We start from the raw sequence: 22,004 nt of genomic DNA, 5'->3' as shown, positions 1-22,004 counted from the left end.
CCAATCAAGTCCAGTCCAACCCTCCACACAGTTCATACTTAGAAGGTGAGTGGTGGGTGGAGGGTGATGGGTGGTTGGGTGGGGCTAGGTTGAAGTGACTGGATGGGGATGGGCTGGGGGCATTGGGTGGGGCTGGGATTGGGTGGGGCTCCACACAGTTCTTGGGCCAGCGATGCGAGTTGAGCAGGAGGACAGCTCTGGGCACAAAGGTTGCCCTCCTTCTCTGAGTCCTGCAGCCCGGGCATCGGAGACGACGCCCAGAGGGGAGCCACTCAAATGTGGAGAAGAGGCGGTGAGATGGGTCCTGAAGGATCCTGCTGGCTTTCCTCAAGGTCTGTTGCTCACATAGGGTGGAGAGAGGTCTTAGAGGAAGACCAATGATTCTGGAGCAGAGCTTAACAACACCAGACAGCCGGTTCCTATTTTGGAGTGAGATGGAATGGAGCCAGCATGTGAAGAAGGAGAAGGTGAGGATGTTTTTGCTCACACTGAAGGAGTTCAGCTTCCTCAGGAGGTACGTTGCTGGCATTTTTTAATAATCTCATCTGTGTTGTGGTCAAACTTCAACTGGTGGTCAAATACTGTACCCAGGTACTTGTACCTCTCCACTACTTCCACTGGTTCGCCGTGAATGGTGGAGACTTCGGTCTCAGCCAGCTCCCTCTGTCTTTTGGAGAAGGTCACTACCATCTCTTGGGTTTTGGTCACATTAAGCTCCAGACATGATCTGTCACACCAATCCACAAAGTCACTTAAAGACGACCTGTGGTGATGGGAGTAGCCAGACAGAAGGGACAGGAGGACTGTGTCGTCGGCAAACTTAAGAAGATGGCAGTTGTGGTGGGTAGATCGGCATTCATCAGTGTAGAGAATGAACAGGAGAGGGGAGAGAACGCAGCCCTGTGGTGAACCAGTTGAAGTGTAGATGGGATCGGAAAAAATGTTGTTAACCAGCACTCTCTGTGGCCTGTTAGTTACAAAATTCAGGATCCAAAGAATGAGACTGTTATCAAGATGAAAGCGGGTGGTGAGTCTTTCGAATATAACATGCAGTTTTAAATTATTCTTTATTAAAGGAAAAAAGCTATCCAAACCTACCTGGCCCTAGGGCTGGGTAGCCAATCCATCAAAAATGTACCGGCACCAATACCGATACCTTCACTTTGATACCGGTTCTTGAACGATACTTTTTTCGATACCAATTCGATACAAAATCTTGAGTTGTATTTTTCTATTCCAACAGTAAAAGAAAAAAGCAAGCACTCTCGCCGAAAAAGACAAAACTTGTGGTGGTGCACAGCTACACACGGCATGCTCAAAAATCCTTTAGGAAAGTTTTAATCAGCATCAGGATAGGCAGGACACAGACGTTTCAACCGAAGTCTTTCTGAATGTGTGACACATTGAAAAATACTTCTGTGTCCTGCATTTCCTAAAGGATTTTTGAGCTGGCTTTTCTCCCCTAATTTTTCTATTCCAACTAGCAGCTTCTAAGGGTCAAAAGGTAGATCATCCTGGCATGTGTTACAACTACATTGCAGTCACTTTATTTTGATGAATTTTGCAACCTGAAAATGTTACTTAAAACCATTTTCATACATAATCTTTGTAATTCATACATTAAGGTTTTAAATACTGTATATACAAATGTGCTATATAAATAAAGATGCCTTGCCTTGCCTTGCCTTGCCTTGCCATGCCTATATTAAATTGGATATTCTAGCTACCAGAGTATTCTTCTGTGCAAGGGCATAGGAAGGAGTTTAGGGGGGCATATCGGAAACCTGACAGAGCTGTAAATGGTTTGAACAGAAATATGTCATAAATTAACTACACTGCGGTAGCCTACAATATTAAAATCAAGTTTGTTATAAATTTTAATTCAACTGTCTTTACTTATTCATTCATTCATTTTCTATACCGCATATCCTGCACTAGGGTCACAGGTGAGCTGGAGCCTATCTCAGCTGACTTCGGGCGAGAGGCGGGGTACAATTTTACTGTCACTGATTAAAAGAGTAAGAATAGAAGAAAGGAGATTTCAAAATCAAATATTTTTCTCCTCCGTGGTATAATTTTTGGTTGGGACAAATGCGCCTGCTGCCTCCAATATTGGAGGGGACATGTCCCCCTTGTTAAATCATGAACTAACTATGATAAACCAAATTTCTTGGAAAGCAGAGCTCAATTTCTCTCTCCACACCCTGCCTGGCCTGATCACTGGAAGACCTGTTGAATCAAGAAACCACTTCACTAGAACCCGTCCAACAAAGTGAAGGAGGCTGAGAGATCTCAAACAGCAACACACCATGCTGCGATGATGATCTAAAGAAATTCAAGAACAGATGGAAAAACAAGTCATTGACATCCTGTATGTCAGAGCAGGATTCATGCTTCCATCAATTACTGCACATCGTCCAGGTCCTGAAGCAGCAAAGCAGCCCCAAACCATCACACCACTACCACCATCATGTCTAAAACCACTGATTTCTTACACTTTCTGTTTTTTGTTTGTTTGTTTGTTTGCTTGTTTTTAATATTGTGGTAAACGAGAGGTTACCAGTAAGGGTGGCAGACTTTTTTCTTTGTTGAAGCATGCAGCAAACACCAAGAGCCTTAGATGCTGAGATATGACTGTGGTACTTTGTGACCCGACATTGTGGTGAACGGTGCCCTACAAATGCAACACCCAAACACTTACTTAGATTTTTCTTAATGATTGCCACACAGGCGTCATCATAACCGCCACCAATCAACAAAAAACTCCCACGGTTTACTATATAAGCTCAGTTGGCATCGGTTAACGGGCATTAACTCAACAACAAGCAAAAATCCTCACACCATGTCTTCCACTAAAGGTAAGCGGAATGAATCTTAACAAATCCATCAGGTCTAATCTTTTCTGCAGACACAGAGAGAGTAGACTGAAGCCTTGATGTAAAATTGCTTTAGAGTTCATCTGATAATGTGATTTGAGGAATATATCAAACAAAATGTAAACATTAACTGAAGTCTGTTACTTTCCGTCAGCCTTGAGTTTTGACTCTCTGAGGCCACTGTAGTTCCTCTGAGACATGAGGAAGCTTCTTGTTGCTCACATATTTTGTATGTAACTTCTTGCAGAGCTCCTGCTTTCCTGCATTGTTATAATGCACATCTCCACCATGGCCTCCCAACAACTTGACCTGGAAAAGCTTGGGAGCTACTTGAAGGACGGATTGTATGTGCAAAACCTGATTCACACAGAACAGCTTTATGTAAGTATACATACCATCAGGGCCGTTGTATAGGGGAGAAAGGTGATGATAATTCTAGGGGCCCAGCGCCCAGTAGGGCCCACAAAAAAACCCAGTAGTCTAATCTTTGTATGACTGAATTATTCTGCATAAGACCCTGACTAATACTCATAGTAATGCTGCATTAGTATCAAAACAAAGTAGGCTAAATAAAAAATGATAATACATACATAGTCTAAGAAAAAAAGTGGAAAAGTCAGGTGCCCACTTTTGTATTCTTTCAGGGGGCCCAGAATTCCTAGCAACGGCCCTGCATACCATACTTTAAGTAACAGTGACACTGAGAAACCCAGTCCTGCTCACCCCGTTTTATTAAAATACAATTTTATATGATACATATACAGTAGCAAAGGCCGATTATGTATGTAACATTAGAAATGTAACTATATGACATTTACAGTATATCTTGATGTTGCCCCAGAAGTCACCTAACAGGGGATTATTTTGATTATTATCACCTATCTTATATACATTCTCTGGTTATATGAACATGTATGTTTAATACCTGTAGGAACATTTTGTTAGTGTTCATGTATTTAAAAATATCCATATGATAACTTTTCATTTAGTTTAACAAGTAGCCAAATGGAAGTTATTACTTGAACTAACCTGCATTCGAAAAGGGCACGCTTTCTTGTGATTTTCACTCAGTTAAACATGTCTCTTCTAATTCTGGGCAAGCGGCCTCAGACTTTTAGACCCTGCTATTTCTCGTGACATATATTTAATAACAGGCTTTGGGATCAATGTGTATTGCCTATGTTACATTTGTATATGGGATGTGACATAACATAAAATGATTACAAAGTCAATCTACCTCTTCACTGTGGATGGAGGTCTCTGGACTCAATTGTTAACATGATGGCTCTCACTTCCTGTCCAGGTCAAAAACATATTTCGCAAAAGTCGCTGGGTCACACTGGAGTCCCCTAAGGGAATAACTGTTCCAGTTGGAAACAGCACTGAGAAAATCCAGGACTCTATCTGCGCCATCAACGATTACATTGACAACCACCTACCAAAAATCATCAGGAGTATCACCACTCAGAGGCACCAGGACGACATCATCAGCAACATCACAATGTTTCACACTCAGTTCAAATACGCTGTTCAGCTCGCAAGCTCTCAACCTGCTGCTGCTTTACAGTCGTGCCACATAAATATACCAACTCATGACAAGTACAGCATGAAACAGCTTGGTTACCAAATCATCCACTATACCAAGTTGTGGGTAGATGGTGTGACAAATAAAACCACCTCCTGAATGTAACTGAAAACACTTATTCTTTGAATTCTATATGTATTTTATATTTATATCAATTTATTAGTATTTATTTAAGGTATTTATTGGTATTTATTCTATTTATATAAAAAGATGTACTCCACATGTTTTGTCACCATTCTGTCTGACTGGTCACTTTGTCATGGTTTTAAATGTAAACTGCAACTAATAAAATATTTGATGATACAATGAACTGGCTTCACTGAAACCTCACTGCAAGAACACAGTTTGAGACTTCGTCAGTAAAAGATACCACACTGAGAAACATTGAACAGGTTACAAATAAAGATGTGCAGTTTTTATCCCAAGTTGAGTTTGGCAGATTTAATCTAAGACTGGGGGAGTTTAGAGGGAAAACTGAGTAAAAGAAAATACCCAATGTTGATAATGGAAAAACAGTTCGATCTTATCTAAAAAAAATGGTAATAAAAGTGGTCCTTGAAAGATGGATGACAGACAGTTTCACATCACAGAGTCTGCTGCTGACTAAAGCCTCTTGCTATCATGGATTTCCGTGTCGGTAAGTATCTTCAAGTCAAGCTCAGAGTCCCGCCAGGTCTATTTTTAGACTTCAACTTCTGTGGGCCGTCTCTCTTTCTGTTCTTGTGTTCATATTTTAATGTGCGCTCTCACATGTCACTGCTCTAGCCCTCGTCTTCCTGGTCCTGAACATCGCACCAGCAACCTGCAGGAGTATCATGAACGAGCCCCTGAGCGAAACCATCGATTTCATTCAGAAAAGGATCCGGACCGCTCTGGACGAACTCGTAAGCTCCATTGCATTCCTCTAACCTGTAATAACAGCTCATACTGATAGAAACATGCAGATAGGGATCGAGAAGCTGCGAGCTCTGTATTGTTATTGCTGAGTCTGTAAACCATGGAGTTTTTCTTTTTTAATTGATATTGATTGAAAAAAAAAGAATAACTCTATTATGACTACTTTTAGGGACAATCAGAAATGTCATAGGCTATAGATCCCCAGTAGGCCTGTGATCTGCGTTTTCTATAGCCTACTTAAAAAGTAATATTAAGGGAGCTCATAGTTTTTTGGGGGAGAAGCTTTTTGCCTACCACATTAGGCTATTAGAAGTGGTCAGATCACTAACAAAATAGGCTAAAAGCAGCAACTAGAGAGGCTACATAGGTAATGAAATGCATCACTACAGGGTAAAAAATGTTTCCCTGAACAGAAGTATCTAGACAAAGTTTTGTCATTGTGCTGTTATGTCGCCATCCCTGTGATGCTGTAGCGCTTCATATTAGGTGGATTAATCAAAAACAAATAATAATGTTTTATAAGAAAATACGTTATTCATTTTATAAAGTTACAAATATGAGAAAATAAGCTAGAGTGTGAAGTTAACATCAAATGAAAATAGACGATGTAAAGTATTTCGTAGATAAATGTGGTCTCATCCTCTGATGTAAACTGTGTTGTGCAGGATAGAGACGAGCTGCTTCCCGACACAGCCTGCCCCCCCATCAACGTGACGGGCGGCCCCCTCAGCCCCTTCCTCTGCTTCACGGAGGCCATGTCCACGGAGGCCCCGGGGGTGTCGGACGAGCTGCTGAGCATCAGCCAGAGCATTGAGGATGCGACCAATGGCACCGCGCCACACGACGGCTGCGACCTGCCCAAGTTCAAGGGCCACATGGACAAATACAAGTTTGTCCAGTGTCTGCTGCTGCTCCTGGACCAGCGGCTCCGCAAAGTCTAGATATGATTTCACCAGTATCAAAGGTGTATTTCTTTCTTTCTTCTGATTTATTCTTTCCTTTTTTAAATTATTATTTTTTTTACAGAGCATCCAGTCGTTCGAAAATCTATTTTTGTAACCAAGTTTTTTAACTGAAGGACAATTACCCTACACTTCCACAGTTCCTATCTATGTATTATCAGTATCTGATAACAGTAATATTTATTGAAAAACTAATTATATTTATTGAGAAGAAAGCAATAAAAAAAAGTGAAGTTTTCAATTTCAATTTTTTTCTTGTCACTTTTATTGTGATAGAGTTATTCAAAAGGCATTTTAAAAATTGTTTGGGAATACTGAAAAAAACCACACACACTCAAACACATATGCAGCATAAGAAAACATCTCTACTTATTATAACAAACGAAATGTGATACTACATTTTGGGGGAACCAATCTGCAGTGATTTACTGCATGTACGTACATCATCCAGTATAAAACCACCTCACTGAAACAGCAAACTGAAGTTGGAAATCCAACCAAGATGAAACATCTTAAAATAATTGGATGGTTAAAGAAACACCACTTAAATCCCATCCTGCAGTGAATAGGGGCATTTTTTTTGTCTCACAGTAAATTATATAACATCTTCATTCCTTGTTTGAAGGGGTGACAACAATCACAGAAAAGTCAAAAACAAATATTTTATTTTCAATCACAGCTGCGTTCAGAGGTGCATTTTTGTTTTTCATTTTCTTATAGGAGAAATAAATAGTTGGGGGTAACTGTGAGCTAACACTCGGTTTGCAACACTGTCAATGGACTGCAGAGTTGTGCACTGTTAAAGTTAAATGTCTGCTTTATCAGTGGGATTACAATTTGAGCAGCCTGTAAAACAACAGGTAAATCATAAAATATGTTTACTTCACAGGAAAGGAAAATCTCATTCAAAGACACCTGGAATTCACAATAATAATAATAAAAAAAAAACGCAAACAACAAGCTGCACATTCATCAAATAGTGTGAAGTGGTGCCTTCAGATACTGTACAACTAAGTTGCTCTGCAGACAATAAAATAAAATCACAAGTCAGAAGAACTACATCTGCCTGAGGAGTGAATATATTGTATATATATCACAAGTAAGGGCACTTTGACCTTAAAGCCGTCACAGACTAAATCTGCTCTCTGGCCAACAGAGCCAAGTGCTCCATCAAATATGTCAGTAACTTCACTTTGATATGGCTTTTGTTTCTTTTCTTTCTTGTAGCGGACAAATTGTTTTATCCTGTGTCTGCCAATAAGACACAATAGAAATTAGTGTAACTGTGTGTATTAAATTAAACAACAAAACACACGGGTGAATCAAACCATGTGAAATGACCTTGAACCCTTACAGAGAAACGTGTCTTCCTGCTGAGGAAGATACTGACTTGATTTGTTCAAAAATAGTTTAGCTCACCAGCTCAACCCTGAGTGACCAACAAAGAAGAGAAAAGACAGCAACTGTGCGTTCAGATTTACATCTCGAAATACTGTACATGCGAGGAGTACAATTATATATAGTCTTTACTGATAGTTAAGTTACACTCCCTATGAGGGCTCTAAGTTGTGCCGTGATCTGCCCAGGATGTGTAATGAACCCACGTTTGTAAAGTGACTGCTTTCTTGTGTATAATTTGCGCCACGCAGAGCGAGAAATGTACAAAGGAAATTGTTCAGCATGGACGGAAAAACCACCAGGAAACCACTTATGTTAACTGGCAAAACAACGTTCACCTGAGTAAATGAGGGATGTAAAAGATGATGAAGCTGTAATCTCTCTGGTATTTATTAGGTATAGAGAAGCCAATGGGTAATCAACTTGGCCATGTTTCAGGCAACTCCTACATTCTGATGTGAAGGCTTTCTTTTATCCAAAAAGACACAAACTATACTGCCATTTAAAAAAAAAAAGAAAAAAAAGGAAAAACCCATTCATTTCCTCCTCTTGTGAAAAAAGCATCATCCTCATATACTTACTAGTTATTTACTATACATCTTAAAGAGAACAAGAAATGAACTATCACTCAATATTTCCCTTTTTAACACAATGATGTTTGTACATTATAAAAGCCATTTAAATATATACTGTTGTTCTAAAAGCAAACCACAAGTACCATCTTCCAACAAAGTATTTAGAAGATCTTCACCTAAAGTAAGATAAGGTAGCAGTAGTTGCTGTCATTCAAATATAATATCATTAAAAAAAAAGAAGTAATTTTTGCACAATTGTTATCAATGCATTGCCAAAAGTTAGGCTGCATGTGTGCATCATCGCCAAGCAACGGTGTACAACACAACAAATGTATGACCGTTGCACACACCCAGTGAAAGTAAACCAGATCTAATCTGCATTTATTATTTCATTTATTACTCAAGGCATCCGCGGAAGACGTGGTGAGCTTCAAGGTGAAGTAGTGATATGTCACTGTCACTTTGGTGATTGCTGGTAAAAAGGCTCTGGTGGCTTTTAGCTCACCTCACCTCCTCTGAGAGCAGGCTACACGTCGGGGTGCGTGACGGCCTGGATGGCTTCTTCAGGCAGCAGGGATGGATCACTGAGGATGGACGTTGTTGTGCTCAGCTGACGAAGTGTACTCAGCACCACTGAAAGACAATAAACCACATCATCATGATACAGGCTGACTGTAAAGCACAGCTTACAGGTTTGCTATGTGTCTTAAAGCCCCAGTATGTAGGAATTCCCCCCATCTAGCGGTGCAGTTGCATATCTGAACGTATTCTTGCGTTCACGTGAAATCGGGCAGACCTCAGACAGACAACAGACGCTGCATGTACCAGGATAAACAAGCGTCTATGTAAACAAGTGGTCCGCCAGCACGAGGCAAAACAATACAGGCGTGCGTGACAATATGTTGTCATGGTGATGTCGTATTGTTTACCTGACCCACGTTTTACCGTCTTTCTCTTGTCAAGTAAAATTACATCCAGTTGGTTTGCCGACAGCCGTCTGCCTGACTGCACCTGAATGCACCATCAGTGCCTCCGTCCTTCCTCACACTACACAGTGGTGACAGTTTTAACAGGCGTTACCTGGAAAACTTTCTCCCTGAGCCGACAGCTGCGTTAAGTTTCTGTGGTTGCATACGGTCACGCTGACACTGAACATAAAAAATGGCGATGCAACATGGCCGCCTTGGTTCAGTGCGCCCCCCCCTTGTATATTTGTAACGACTTGTAACAACTCATTCTAAGGTACAAGAAAGCTTTCATTTGTATGCGGTTGTGATTCGACTATAGTGAAATACGTATTTATGAAAGCAATATTTGATTTCTGCTAATAAAAAGCCAAATAATTTACATCCTGGGGCTTTAACAGAGTGCCACACAGAAAGCATGCACTTGATTCACACATTTTTCAATGTACTTGTGAGTGGCAGCTCAGTACAATGACTCAACTATTCATAATGACTGTGTGCCACACAGCCTTGGATCCCACTTGAGATCTAATTCAACACTGCAATGGTCTGGGGGTATAGAAACAGACCCAAAGAGTTTGCAACACCGGCTGTGAAACTCTAATGGATTAAAACATTTTCTATTATGGTCATAAATGCATTAAACCTGCACCGTTGACTGATTTTTTTTGATAGATTTTTCTATCACTAGGTGGCAACAGGATGAGAATACAGCACTCATCTCATCGGACCTTGTGGCGTTGATGTAGTGAGCAAGAGCTGTTTAGTGTAGTGGTAGTGTAAAGTGGGTTAAGGTGCTTCCTCCTGCAAAAAAAGCAGGTGTGCACATATCGTCTTCCACCAGTGAACAATAGTCCTCTGAAAGACTGTGTGTCTCTCAATACCCTCCTTAATACATAAAAGACACCATTAATGGGACCAGCAATGCTGCAGACATTCAGCAGGATTTTTGCTGCATATCAAACTATTCATTCTGGAAAGTGCCCACGTGCAACAACATTTTAAGTTTGGTGTTTCAAAGGGAACAGTGCGGGTGGACTTCGTCATTTACCAGGATTTCTTTTCGTGACTGCTGCATGAAACTCCCAGGGTTTTCCAGCAGGTGTAAGAAGAACCTTCTGTGTCATGCTGAAGACAATGACTCAGAGGAATTTAAAAATAATGTTAAAATGGAACGATAATAGTTTTCTGCTGCGTGCGACACGCGTCCGGCTTCCAGCGAGCAGCAGAAAACTGTGACTGAATGACTGACATCTTTTGACGTCACCCTCCATTATCAGATCCGCCTCGTGTAACCGCTGAAGTCGGACTGAGTCAGGAACAAAAGTGTATTATTTTGAGTGGGATGTAGGAAGACTGGATGAAGAAAAATGGAAAATGTGATCGTCACTGTCTGACTGATTTTTGTGTATTATTCAAATGAGGCTCTGCTAAATTTACTGTCATTTTATATGTCTGCTTGATAACACACAGCAGAAAAAAACAGAGCTAGTGACAGATAAGAAACAGATAGGTGAAACTGAATTGCACAAAGTAATGTTGTACTATTTCTTTTACTATGCAGTTGGAAGGAAGTCCCCTCCCCAACTATCAGTTGTAGCTGGGCTCTGACGTGTGCTTGTCTCCACTTACTAGGTCTGAGCACTGGAAGGGAACAGTGGCGTTCAAGCCATTGCAGTGTTGTCTGACACAGCTCTGCTCTGCTTGTAGTTGACACCATCCCATTGAAGGACTCAAAGAGAGGCTTGATAATGATGCTGAACTGGAATTGATGACGGTCAAGGATCAATTATCAATCAACAGTGGAATTACATTCTGACTGAACAACTGTGTTTGGGTCTGAAGCTTCTACCATTTCATCTATCCTTTTAAACTGAGAAGTACAGTATATATCGAATAGCACCTGTTCTTCTTAGTCCACGGATTATATATCGAGTAAGTTATGCCTTTTAAACAAAGATTGAAATGCAGCCTTACTGCACACTGTATATACCAGAAATAAACACATGGCTAATGAATGAGTAATAATTGATGCAGAGAGGGAAATTGACACTAGCTATCAGATGAATGCTGGGAAACTCTACCCAAAATCAAGATTGGTAGAAAACACACCCTCAACAAAAGAGCGTGGAAGTTGTTGAAAGTTGTTGAATCAGCAAAATAAAGCAAAAAACAGTAAAGCTTTCCTTGAGAGTAACAGGATGATTAAAATTGTTTCCGTTGTGCAACCTTTCCAGTTTGCAGTGGGTTTATGTTTACAATGCGTAACACAGGATATTATCATCCTGATATGTATCAGTCTCATTTGAAGAGGCTGACTGTTCCAGATCAAAGCAAAATGCTGACACCATACTCCGAATTACTAATCTGTAGAAAAGAGGGTGGGAGCTCTTTCTTTGAAGGATACAATCCAGAACTTCCAGTCCTGAAGAGTGCGGGTCTTTACATATTCATTAAACTTCTCTTGCATGTGGTTGAACCGATGCCGCCTGATGGGTACCCCCGTCTCGGGCAGCTGTTCCTGACACAAGCTGTGAAAACAATGAAAGCATGATGAGGATTTCGTACGTCATAGGAGGGGGTGGCACTTATGCGATGTTATAACTTACTTAATGGACGTGTTGAGCTCCTCTATCTCCTCTCGTAGTCTCTTAACCTCCTCCTGCAGCTGCTGCCTCTCCTGTTGGAGCTTCCCGATGTGCTCCACCGTCTTCTGCAATGTCACTGCATTACTGCTCTAAATGCACAAAGACAATGTACATGGGCACAAAGGGAGAGCGTAAATACAATATGCACAACATGTGAAACCGATTTTGTGCACAAACATGACCAAGAAAGAGTAACTGCTTGAATGTTTTGTGGATATTTCATGAAGAGTACAAAAACTTACATTTGATTGGGACTTCAGAGTGGGGACCAGGTTGCAGAGAGTTTTAAAGCCGATTTTTATGTTCGATCGTCTCTTTTGCTCAGCGGATATGTGTGTTGTCCTCCGGCTCTGTCACACAGCAAAAGATAATACGTAGAGACTTACTGATAATGTTGAATTTATAAACCACAAGGGGAAACGCTACTGATGTGAAGGTGTGAAATGGTTTTACAAGTGTCGAAATTCAGTCTGTAATATTTTTTCTTTTAAATAATTTGACATAAAAGAAATCAGAGGATCTAAGAAAATATGCTCATTAAAATGAAGCAATAACATCAACAAGTCATTTTTATTCAGAAATATGAACAAAAGCAAACCTGATTTTGTTCATTCTTTATCAAAGATGTGCTGCTGCTGATGAGTGGCTGTGGACTGGGAACTTGATCTAACACACACGGCGACCCTTGACCTGAAGCTGGCTGGCTGTGAACTGAAAAGAAAAGCAAACAAAAACAGACCTTTTACAACGTGCTGCATTTGGAGACATGACATGCTTTCAGGGGAAAGGTAGATTCTCACCGACACTAGATGCGGTTTTCTGATTTTTACGGCTAGGCGAATAAGACTTTTCTTTGGGGACGATTGGCTGGGGAGACTTCTGTGTCTGAGACACAACATGAAATCCAGGAGCCTGAGATGCATGAAAGGACAAAAAAAAAGAACTATACTTTGAACTAAAACTTTGTAACTTGTACATCTGAGTTTCATATTTTAGGGCAATAAAATATAATGTGTCTCAGTCATTTCAAGACCCACAGTCTTGAAAAGAAAGAAAACAGTGAGAAAGACAATGACAGCATACCCCTCTTATATGAGAAGAAGTGATAACCACTCCACTATTAGGAACCACATCTGCTTTCAGAGGTGATGGTGTAACAATCACAGCGTTGGCGTGACCTGAGAAAGGGCCTGAGGAGGAGCATTAGAGAATGAGGAGTTAGTTTTGTGTGCATTTATGCATGAAAATCCATAAAATCATGTTTGACATACAGGTTCCCCCCTGCATTGTTCCTTGGAGGATTAAATATCTTCAAGACTGATTTTACATTATCGAACAATTCTATGCAGCCAAGTGGCATCACAGTGGTCTGGAAGTTTAAACGACTGATCCCCACTCAGTTATTTCGGCATTTCACCAAATGCAGGGCCTATATCTTGATTTTAAAGGGGAACTGTGCAAGGCTGCTCCTTTTTCACTGTTTTGTTGCCTTTTTTTTTTTTTTAATCTACGGAGCTCCTCTTACAGTTTTGGAGCGCATATTTTCGCTGTCGTAAAAACTCTCAGCTAAGCCAGCTAGAAGCGAATCCATGGAGCGATGTCTACTGAGATGGGTAACGTTAACAAGAGATTACAGATAACCAGGCGTGTTTGTGTCTTAGCGCCCTAAAGCAGTCCATGTTTCTTGCAAGATGAGATCTGGAATACCGGGTCGGAGGCGCTGAACTTGTAAGGTTGGTTTTTTGCCAAAAGCAGCTAGGTGGAAGGCGGAGAGCCTCCATTCTCCCCGTAACAAGTCATTTAACCATCACAATTACTCCGCAGCTGTTTAATCAAGGTGCAAATCTTGCATAGTTCCTCTTTAAGGTCATAAATAACTCACCTGTGAGGATGAGGTGAGGTTGGGGGAGGGTGTTTGCCGGAGCGATCCTTTGCACAGGGCGAGTTTTGTTGGCACTGGATGACAGAAAGGGGCGGGGCATGGCAAAAGTCTGCGCCTGCTGCACGGGAGTGGCAGGCAGCGAAGCCATGGGTTGGAGCTGGGAGGGAGGGGGTGGAGGTTGTGCGGACATGGAGCCGTACTCTGAGCGATGGGTGAAGGTGGTTGCTGCGTCGCTGGGTGTGACTGTGGAGGAGGCTGTGTGCGTGATCACAGATGGCGCTACAGTCTCATCCAGTGCAGAGGCGTTGTCCAAGGGGGAGGGGACCATGGGGGCCGCTGAGGCCATGTCCTGACCTGGCAGGCAAGGCACCAGAGGGTCATGGGGTAATGTCTGAGAGACTGAGGACACTACTGCCTGATCACTGGGCGCCACCTGCCCAGGAAAGAGAGTCATGTAGTTTTGAACATAGGCCGCCTCACCCCCACCACCGCCATCACCGCCGCCGCCACCTGCTCGACTGGTTTGATTGACCATGGGAGGGGCGAGGGACAGGGGTCCAGGAGGGGACATGTGGTTGGTTGTGAGTTGCATGGCTGACATTAACTGGGCCTGGCGAAGAATAACAAAGGGAAAGGGAATAAACACACTTAGTCCTTTCCTATAGTCAATCTGATGTTTGATATAAAAGTGTAATTTTTTATCTCTATCATGCTGGTAAAATCACAACTGTAAAATGACTCTCATAAAACACAGTCTCAACAAGTGGATTTGTAATTTATTCAAATATTAAGACATTATTTATTCTCCTGGCTGTACAAAAACACTTAAGCTTAATTTTCACATCTGCAATCAACTTGCCATTCCCAATAAAACACTCTCATTAGAGGGGAGGCCAATGGGCTCTATGCACAGCTCCACTACTTCCTGAACTTAATCCAGCTCCTTTATTTCCTGTCTTACATTATTGGATAAACTGATTAATCCAGGTGTGTCTGACCATTGTGACTACTCAGACACACCTGGATTAATCAGTTTGTCCAATAATGTAAGACAGGAAATAAAAGAGCTGCCTTAAATTCAGGAAGTAGTGGAGCTGTGCATAGAGCCCATCTTGTATTCTGCATCCTGCATTTATATACAGTATGTCTTAGCGAAGATGAAGAAAATGCATATCTTTAAAGATACAAGGACATACCTGTAATGTTTTACAGAACACCAATCCTGGAGCAATCCCTTATTTTTAGGTTCTTACACTGGCTTCTAGTAATGAATAGATTCTTTGATCTTGTATTTGTTTGAAAAACTGTGATGAAGAAGACCTAAAATGCTGCCAAAACATGTCTTTAAAGCTGCATTTATGACACCAACACAAACTCTGAAATGTACTTTCACCAAAATATGGCTAAATATAAATTACTTCTGTGGAAGCAAAAGATATTTAGTCATATTTTGAGTGAGTGTTTTATACTCACAAGAATCTAAATATGATGTTAAGCAGTTTTGAGCAGCACGTCATGTTTGAAAGTCCTACATGACTAAAGTTTAGTAATATTATTATGTTACAGTGATTTTTGTAACTACATTAAGAAAGGAAGACGGTAGCACATGTGGTGGAAATCCTTGTAAATTGATAGAATTTGACAAAAAGTACATTTTATAACACACTCCTTGGGAAAAACTCATTATGGTGGTGTGTGTTAGGGACTGTGCCATGGGTTGGTGTTTACCTGTGACTGAGAGCTGCTGCTGGATAGAGGGGTGACAGATGATGCAGTGGGGGAAACAGAGGGGAAGACGGGCTGACGGAGGCTGTGAAATAAGTCTGCAACAAGAGTCTCTATGTTAGCTAGAGGTTAGTAAAATCACACTACTTTTTTGTGTTAGGCTAAGCCAACTGCTGTAGCAGAGTTACAAGAACATGTGCTTGATTTCTATAAAGTGTGCACCATTAGTGTGTGTGCAGTACTGCTGTAGGGGCTGTAGGTGGTGTCTTATTACTGCTACCTTGCAGTGGATCAAAGGAGTCCATGAAGTCTAGGTTGGGTTGTAAGGGGATGAGTCCTGGCTGGATCATGTCTGCATTCCCTGCATGAGCTGACAGGTAAAGAGACGGAGAGAAAAGGCGAGATGTGCCGCTTTGTTGACAGATGCATAACATAACACTGAGATCAAGCCTGCAGCTGTTTAATCTCAGCTGCAGGATTTAGAAAGATTGTTAACAAACTCAAATGTAGGGGAAAAAAGAATAAATAAAAGTAGTAGCTCAGATGTAACTCAGCTTCTAAATCAGGTGCTGAGTGAGTAGAAAAATCCTTAAAAAATCTACTTCATTTACTGATTTCAGAAACAGACGACTCATGCTTTTCTCACCAATCTCCCTTGGGTTGGGCCAGGGTATGGGCTGGTGCGAGGCTAATGTAGAGAACAACGTGTCTGAGAACTCGGACATCAGAACGTCCATGTCGAAGAGGGTGTCCATCTCCATGGGCGCAGGTGCTTCATTGTGCTTGCGAGGCATACGGCGCGCAGCGGCCTCTTCATCCTGATAAAAGGAGACACGGAGCATGTCTGGAGAGACTTCCCCAAACAGCGATAACTGCTCCGCTGGCCCCTTTGAGTGTTTGAAATGCAACCACCAAGCCGAGTTAGTAACACACAAGCATGCAGTGTGAAGTACAGCCATTTCAACACAATACATCTACAGATCACACATTGATCTGAAAAATAATTAAAACATGTGTGCATAATACATATACGTGTGTATGTGTGTGTATATGTATATACTATCTGCATGTATCAGCAAGTTAAGTAAATTAAATGCAAGCAGGCAACAGTGCTGTGTCCAAAGGTATATCAATAATGTGAAGGTGCCTGGGTTAGCAGCATTGATTAATTCCATTAGTATCAACATCTGATTGAATAGATACTGATGATGGTAATATTCATGTTGATACTAAAGGCAATCTGATGGGTGAAGCATGACACAGTTTCCCATACCTTAAGCAAGCTTGACAGGTCATCATCCTTGTGCTTCTGTAACTGTAACGGAGGTTTGAGTGCCACATTAGATGAATATTTACAGCATATTGTCAAAGTACTCAAAACATCAGGATATATCTACAAAACTAGGATATCAAAATATATTTATCAAAAATATTGAGCAATGCAGTACCCTTTTCTTAAAGTATGTTCTCCATTTGTGATATTCTCTGATGGCAATTTCAATTCTTCTTTTCCAGCACTTCCCCTCTGTGGCACTGGCCTGTCGAAGAAAAAGGAAGATGGGAGGGAAAGGTCAACAATAAAGGCACAAAGAAAGGAAGTGACAGGGGAAGAATGTAACTAAATAACAAGCTAATGTTTGTGAGACCAAACCAAAAATGATGCACAGGAAGAAAGAAAACAGTCACAGTTGTTGTTTGTGCACCACGTAATGATCCGTCTGTACCTCTGCAGGACGATGGACGTCCAAATCCATGGTACCATCGAGGGGAGTCACAAAGTGACAGACTGGATTTTCCCTCTTCTCCACATCTGTGGGTAGAAATAAATGATCTGAGTCACTCCCAGTTGAAAACACATAGTTCCACATTTTTCTGTCCACTAAATGACATTAACACATAAACACACACTGCAGCGTCACCAGGCGCTGCCAACATGAACAGGCGAACGCCCACCTGTCACCCAGCAGGTTTATTGTTTGACATTAATGAGAGTTGCTATTTAATGGAATTTAATGAAAATACATCTGATACAGGATATAAATCCTCTACATCAGATTCAAGATAATAACAACATACAAAAAACAAACATAAATTTACTGTTAAAAACTGCAATAATCCATACATAAAATCACTTAAATACATGTAACAAAATAATTCAAAGATAATCTCACACAATACCACATGGCAAGTACAGTAGATGAACTGTTCCTACTGCAAAGATTGTGCCAATGTTAATTCAAGACCCCAGTCCTATGCTGCCATAGCAAGCACGATGAGGTGTGCATCCATGAATGCACACTCATCTGCGTCCTGAAGAACTGAAAGAGGGAAGTATTAGCAGAGGACGACAGAGTACTGACCATCTACCCCTCCTTCAGAAAACAGACACTTTGGTCCAGTTCCTGATGTCTTCATACAGCAGCTTGATGGAAAGTAACTTAAAACTGCATACTAAATAATCCATCTATACAATGGATATCAAATGAACAAGACAGTGGTGAACTCTTACACTGCATATACCAGGCTCTCCATATGGCGTTGTTTAAGCGAATCTTGTCTCTCCACAGCAGCTTGAGCCCTTTGAAGTTCTTCCATTTGGGAGACACCAACTTACCACTGGAAGAAGAAGAGAAATAACACTGAGACAAGACAACTTCACAAATGAAAGAGATGAAGTGTGATGGCTTAACATAGTAATAACATTATAACTGATCATCAGCAAGAAGAGAAGAGATTGTCGTTCACTGAATTACTAAGATTTGGGACAAACTCAACTCTCGCCAAAGAATCTAATGTGTATACGTTTCATAATTCAACAAAGAAAAAAAAATACATAAAGGTCACCTCGACCAGCACAGGCACATCAAGATATTAAAGCACAAAAGCAAACAGGAGGGGCCGTCAAGGTCACGCTCAAGTAAGAAATACACAGCAGTTGCACTGTCCAAGTAAATAAACCCAGATAGATCATCACACATCTGTGCAACTAAACATAAGGAGGTTTTTACTGTGCGCTTGTACTGCTACAGTATGGGATGTTTGTGATAGCAGCACAGTCAGTATCAGCCAACATAAACAATCTGAGGAGAGTCAAACAGGCAAGAATAAACAGAGTCGGTCCATATTACGGATGAAAATGTGAGAAAGAACACCGATATGAATTGTAACACCTGAGGGTATCAACACCGCTGCCCTTCAACAATAATATGCAGCGCCTTTTAGTGTTTGTGGAGGCATACCAAATCCAAAGAGGGTAACACACAGCTTTCCTCTTTCCATCCTTCCTGTCCTAACTCCTTCCTGTTAAATCTTTCATTTCTATCCTGTCATGAATCATGGACTCACTTTCTGTACAAACTCTGTGTCAGTGGAAAAACTTCTACAGTAACAAAAGCCAGTTTGGTGCAATGAGAAGACACAGTGTTACAGGTGAAGGCTGTGCAGGCCCAACAGTGTGTGTTCCTGCTAGTAAAATGTATTGTCTTTATGCATAAAAATACCAGCCTTTTCTCCTTTTAAGATAAATGACAACAGCAGAACAGCTACTGGTAATGGTGCTTTCCTGCTCTATTAATAGTCTTCCTAGTGAGTCCGAGTTGGTGTCGTTTACAAAGTCGGAGGGAATCCTCTGAGCAGCTGGCTCTGCACCAACGCCTCAGCAACACCAGAGCTGTAAACAGAGAGTGCTTCTGCATATCTGTTGACATCAACTGCATTTAAACCTTCTTTGCAACACTGAGTTTATATCTCAACATTGTCAATGCTTTTACATTGTCTTAAAAACTACGAGCAATACTTACTATAAGTTGCCTTTTCAGGATCAATGGCTGCATTTTAAAATGACATATTACAGGTTATCGATTATCGATGATGGCACAGCCCAAAGATTTTCTCTTTTTCAGGTTGAGAGATTAATAGACCAAAAGAAAATGTTATTAATGGATCAATAAATCGATTATTTAAAAGGTCACACACAGAGGCATCCTTATTTGTGATATCAGGTGGTAAATTGTAAACCTATGAAGCTTTGAAGTCTAGGAATTTAATCAAGGCCACTTCTGATTATTAGCAGTTTTTTGGTTATTTATCAAGTACAGATTACAAACACTGTTTTAATAATGTAAAGTGCTGCTTCTCTTGGTTCTATGTCATTACAGACTAAATCTAATTTTGTGTAGAAGATCACACTAAACATAAAATATTCATGTTTAACATTCAAAGTAATGGGGCGGTGTTTAGCTCAGTTGGTAGAGCACCCGCCCCATGTGTTGAGGGTTACAGTCCTCACTGCAGACGGCCCCGGTTTGAATCCTGCGTCGAGCGGCCTTATCCTGCGTGTCATTCCCCCTCTCTCTGCCTCCCATTTCCTGTCTCTCCCTCAGCTGTCCTATCCATTATCCATTATCCAAAAAAATATACTAAAAAAACAAAACAAAAAACAAAAAACATTCAAACTACTTATTATCTGCATACATCCTTTACCCATACATCACATTTGCAGTGGTAATGGTGCAGGGCAAGCAGTGTTGGAAATAACATATTATGTTTGTAATTTGTAGTGACTGACCTCACTCACTCTCTCTCTCTCCAAAATTGAATTTCACCTCATGACTACAATTCTCAAAATACTTGGCTTATACAGCGAAAAAAGAGCGTTCATATATGCAAAGGTTGAAAAAGGGCTTATTTGTTGTACCTCTTGTGAAATCACACCCAAAAAAACGCCTTATATACGTAGAGCCATATCTTGTTGGAACAAACTACCTGATAATGCTAGAAGCATAGACCTGGTAACTGTTTTTAAAAAATGTCTTAAAAGACAATGCCTTGACAGGCAGATAGCATAGATCATTTTAAGTCTGCTTTGATTTTTGGTCTGTCCAGGGTTATATGTATATGATATAACTGATTTTGTCATTGTTGATATTGTTTTTGTTGTTATTGGTATGTTATTGTTGTATTGATTCATTATTGTTTTGTGCAGCTTTTCATATTATTTGGAAGTTCCGTTTCATTTCATGTGTGTTGTGGCTTTTTAATGGACCCCAGGAAGAGTAACTGCTACCAGGTGTGGCAGCTAATGGGGATCTTAATCAAATGACCAGCGATGATGCAGGAAGTGCTGACACTCTCATGAACAGTATCAATCACACTTTACACACAACCAACAGCGCCACCAGAGATGGACCTCTAGCAGCTCATCCACAGCATCAGGTTTGTGTTGCTGTTGAAAAGTGTCTTATCTTGTGACTCTCGGGAAATTTGTTGACTTTTTTCTGCAGATAAATATTTTTGATTATACATCTATATTTGTAATATTTTGAATGCAGGCCTTGTACTTGTGATGACAGTATTTTAGTTAAGTTTTCTGAACACCACATGAAATCATAATTGGTCTAGCAGGAAGTGACCATGAAGATAAACCCGTGACTGCAATTTCACACCAGTTGTCCCATGCCTGACTTTACTGCTGTGTGGACAGGATGCAGCATGAAGTGCATGGAGAGTTAAGATGAATAGAGGGTGTTGTTGTTATTATTGTTGTTGGCCTCTCATACTTCACCTGTATGCAAGAGTCATGCACTCAAACAGCTTGGTCAGCGAGGCGTCTATGGAGAAGTGCGACGTGCTCGCCTTGCCGAAGTGGTAGGTCTGACAGGTCTGTTTGTTGACAGTGTCGAAGTCGTAGCCTTTCTTCGGGGGGTGCTCGCTGTGGGGCGAGGACACCATGAAGTGTCCGCTGTGGATGATCTGAGTCTCCAGCCCCAGGTGCGTCTCCTCCGCGTCCGAGTCGTCGTCCTGCTCCTGCTTTATACTCGCCGGTGGACGACGGTATCTGTGCCGCGAAGACATCATCTCTCTAGTGGCCATGTCTGTCTTTAACTCGCCAGACAAATAGCTAACGTTAGCCAGCTAGCTAGGACAATAAAAAGTCTCCCGTTCATGGGGCTCGGGCGGCGGCGCGGCCCAGGCTCACTCTTCCCCCCGGACGTCTGTCAACTCCGCTCATTTTTTCAAAAAGTCCGCTGTTAGATACATTAAGATTTACATTTGTTGTTGTTGTTGCACTGGTGCTAGGTAGTTGACGTAGCTAAGAGTCCCAGAGAGAGAAACCAGCTGACAAAAAAAACTGCTCCTCTGTCCGAAGCAGGAAGTTCCTGTGTTGAGGCGCCTCTGATTGGTCGACGGCAGCGCGTCAGAGCCCCACCCACCGAGCCGCTCAAAATAACCCCAGGGCCCTACACAGGCGGCGCTCAGCCCCGGTCCACACCACAGGCACAGGCCCTCTCCTCAGACCTCTGCCTCTGCTGCAGATCAAATAAAATAAAAATTCTAATAAAAAAAGCGCTGGCAATGTTTCAATAATAACCAGGGCTTCAAATGACCTGTGATAGATTAACCTAAAGTGCTTAATTACAAGTAAACATTCAGCATTCAACTTCTTGATTTAAAGTGCAAAATGAGACCAAAAATAACTCTTATTATAGGCG

General features: G+C 41.3%; 1 protein-coding gene across 2 annotated transcripts; it reads right to left on the bottom strand.

Moving 5' to 3' along the window:
- Nucleotides 1–7,509: 7,509 nt before the first annotated feature.
- Nucleotides 7,510–21,645, bottom strand: mlxip (MLX interacting protein). Of its 2 annotated transcripts, none has more exons than XM_083978692.1 (17): nt 21,077–21,645; nt 18,023–18,129; nt 17,238–17,323; nt 16,962–17,051; nt 16,787–16,828; nt 16,160–16,400; nt 15,794–15,883; nt 15,517–15,611; nt 13,789–14,398; nt 12,990–13,096; nt 12,707–12,818; nt 12,505–12,617; nt 12,149–12,256; nt 11,868–11,995; nt 11,666–11,789; nt 10,891–11,020; nt 7,510–8,926 (listed from the first exon to the last, which is right to left on the bottom strand). In XM_083978692.1, exons 1-17 carry the CDS (start codon nt 21,382–21,384, stop codon nt 8,820–8,822), a joined length of 2,598 nt encoding a protein of 865 aa, XP_083834818.1. In that variant the 5' UTR covers nt 21,385–21,645; the 3' UTR covers nt 7,510–8,819. The 2 variants fall into 2 exon arrangements, with proteins under 2 accessions (XP_083834818.1, XP_083834819.1); XM_083978693.1 differs by having other exon boundaries at nt 16,160–16,331.
- Between the last annotated feature and the right edge of the window lie 359 nt (nt 21,646–22,004).

Source organism: Trachurus trachurus (assembly GCF_905171665.1).
Source record: "Trachurus trachurus genome assembly, chromosome: 9".
In the NCBI taxonomy this organism is placed as follows: domain Eukaryota; kingdom Metazoa; phylum Chordata; class Actinopteri; order Carangiformes; family Carangidae; genus Trachurus; species Trachurus trachurus.
The sequence above is the reverse complement of the archived record's forward strand: the minus strand, read 5'-3'. Positions and strand labels throughout refer to the sequence as shown.

Excerpts from the sequence above, each read along its gene's own strand:
- mlxip (XM_083978692.1), bottom strand. The coding sequence starts at position 21,384 with ATGGCCACTAGAGAGATGATGTCTTCGCGGCACAGATACCGTCGTCCA. Across the intron at positions 14,399-15,516 it reads GCAGCAGCTCTCAGTCACAG|GCCCAGTTAATGTCAGCCAT; the intron begins GTAAACACCAAC and ends ATTCTTCGCCAG. Across the intron at positions 8,927-10,890 it reads CCTTCCAGTGCTCAGACCTA|TGGTGCTGAGTACACTTCGT; the intron begins GTAAGTGGAGAC and ends ATTGTCTTTCAG.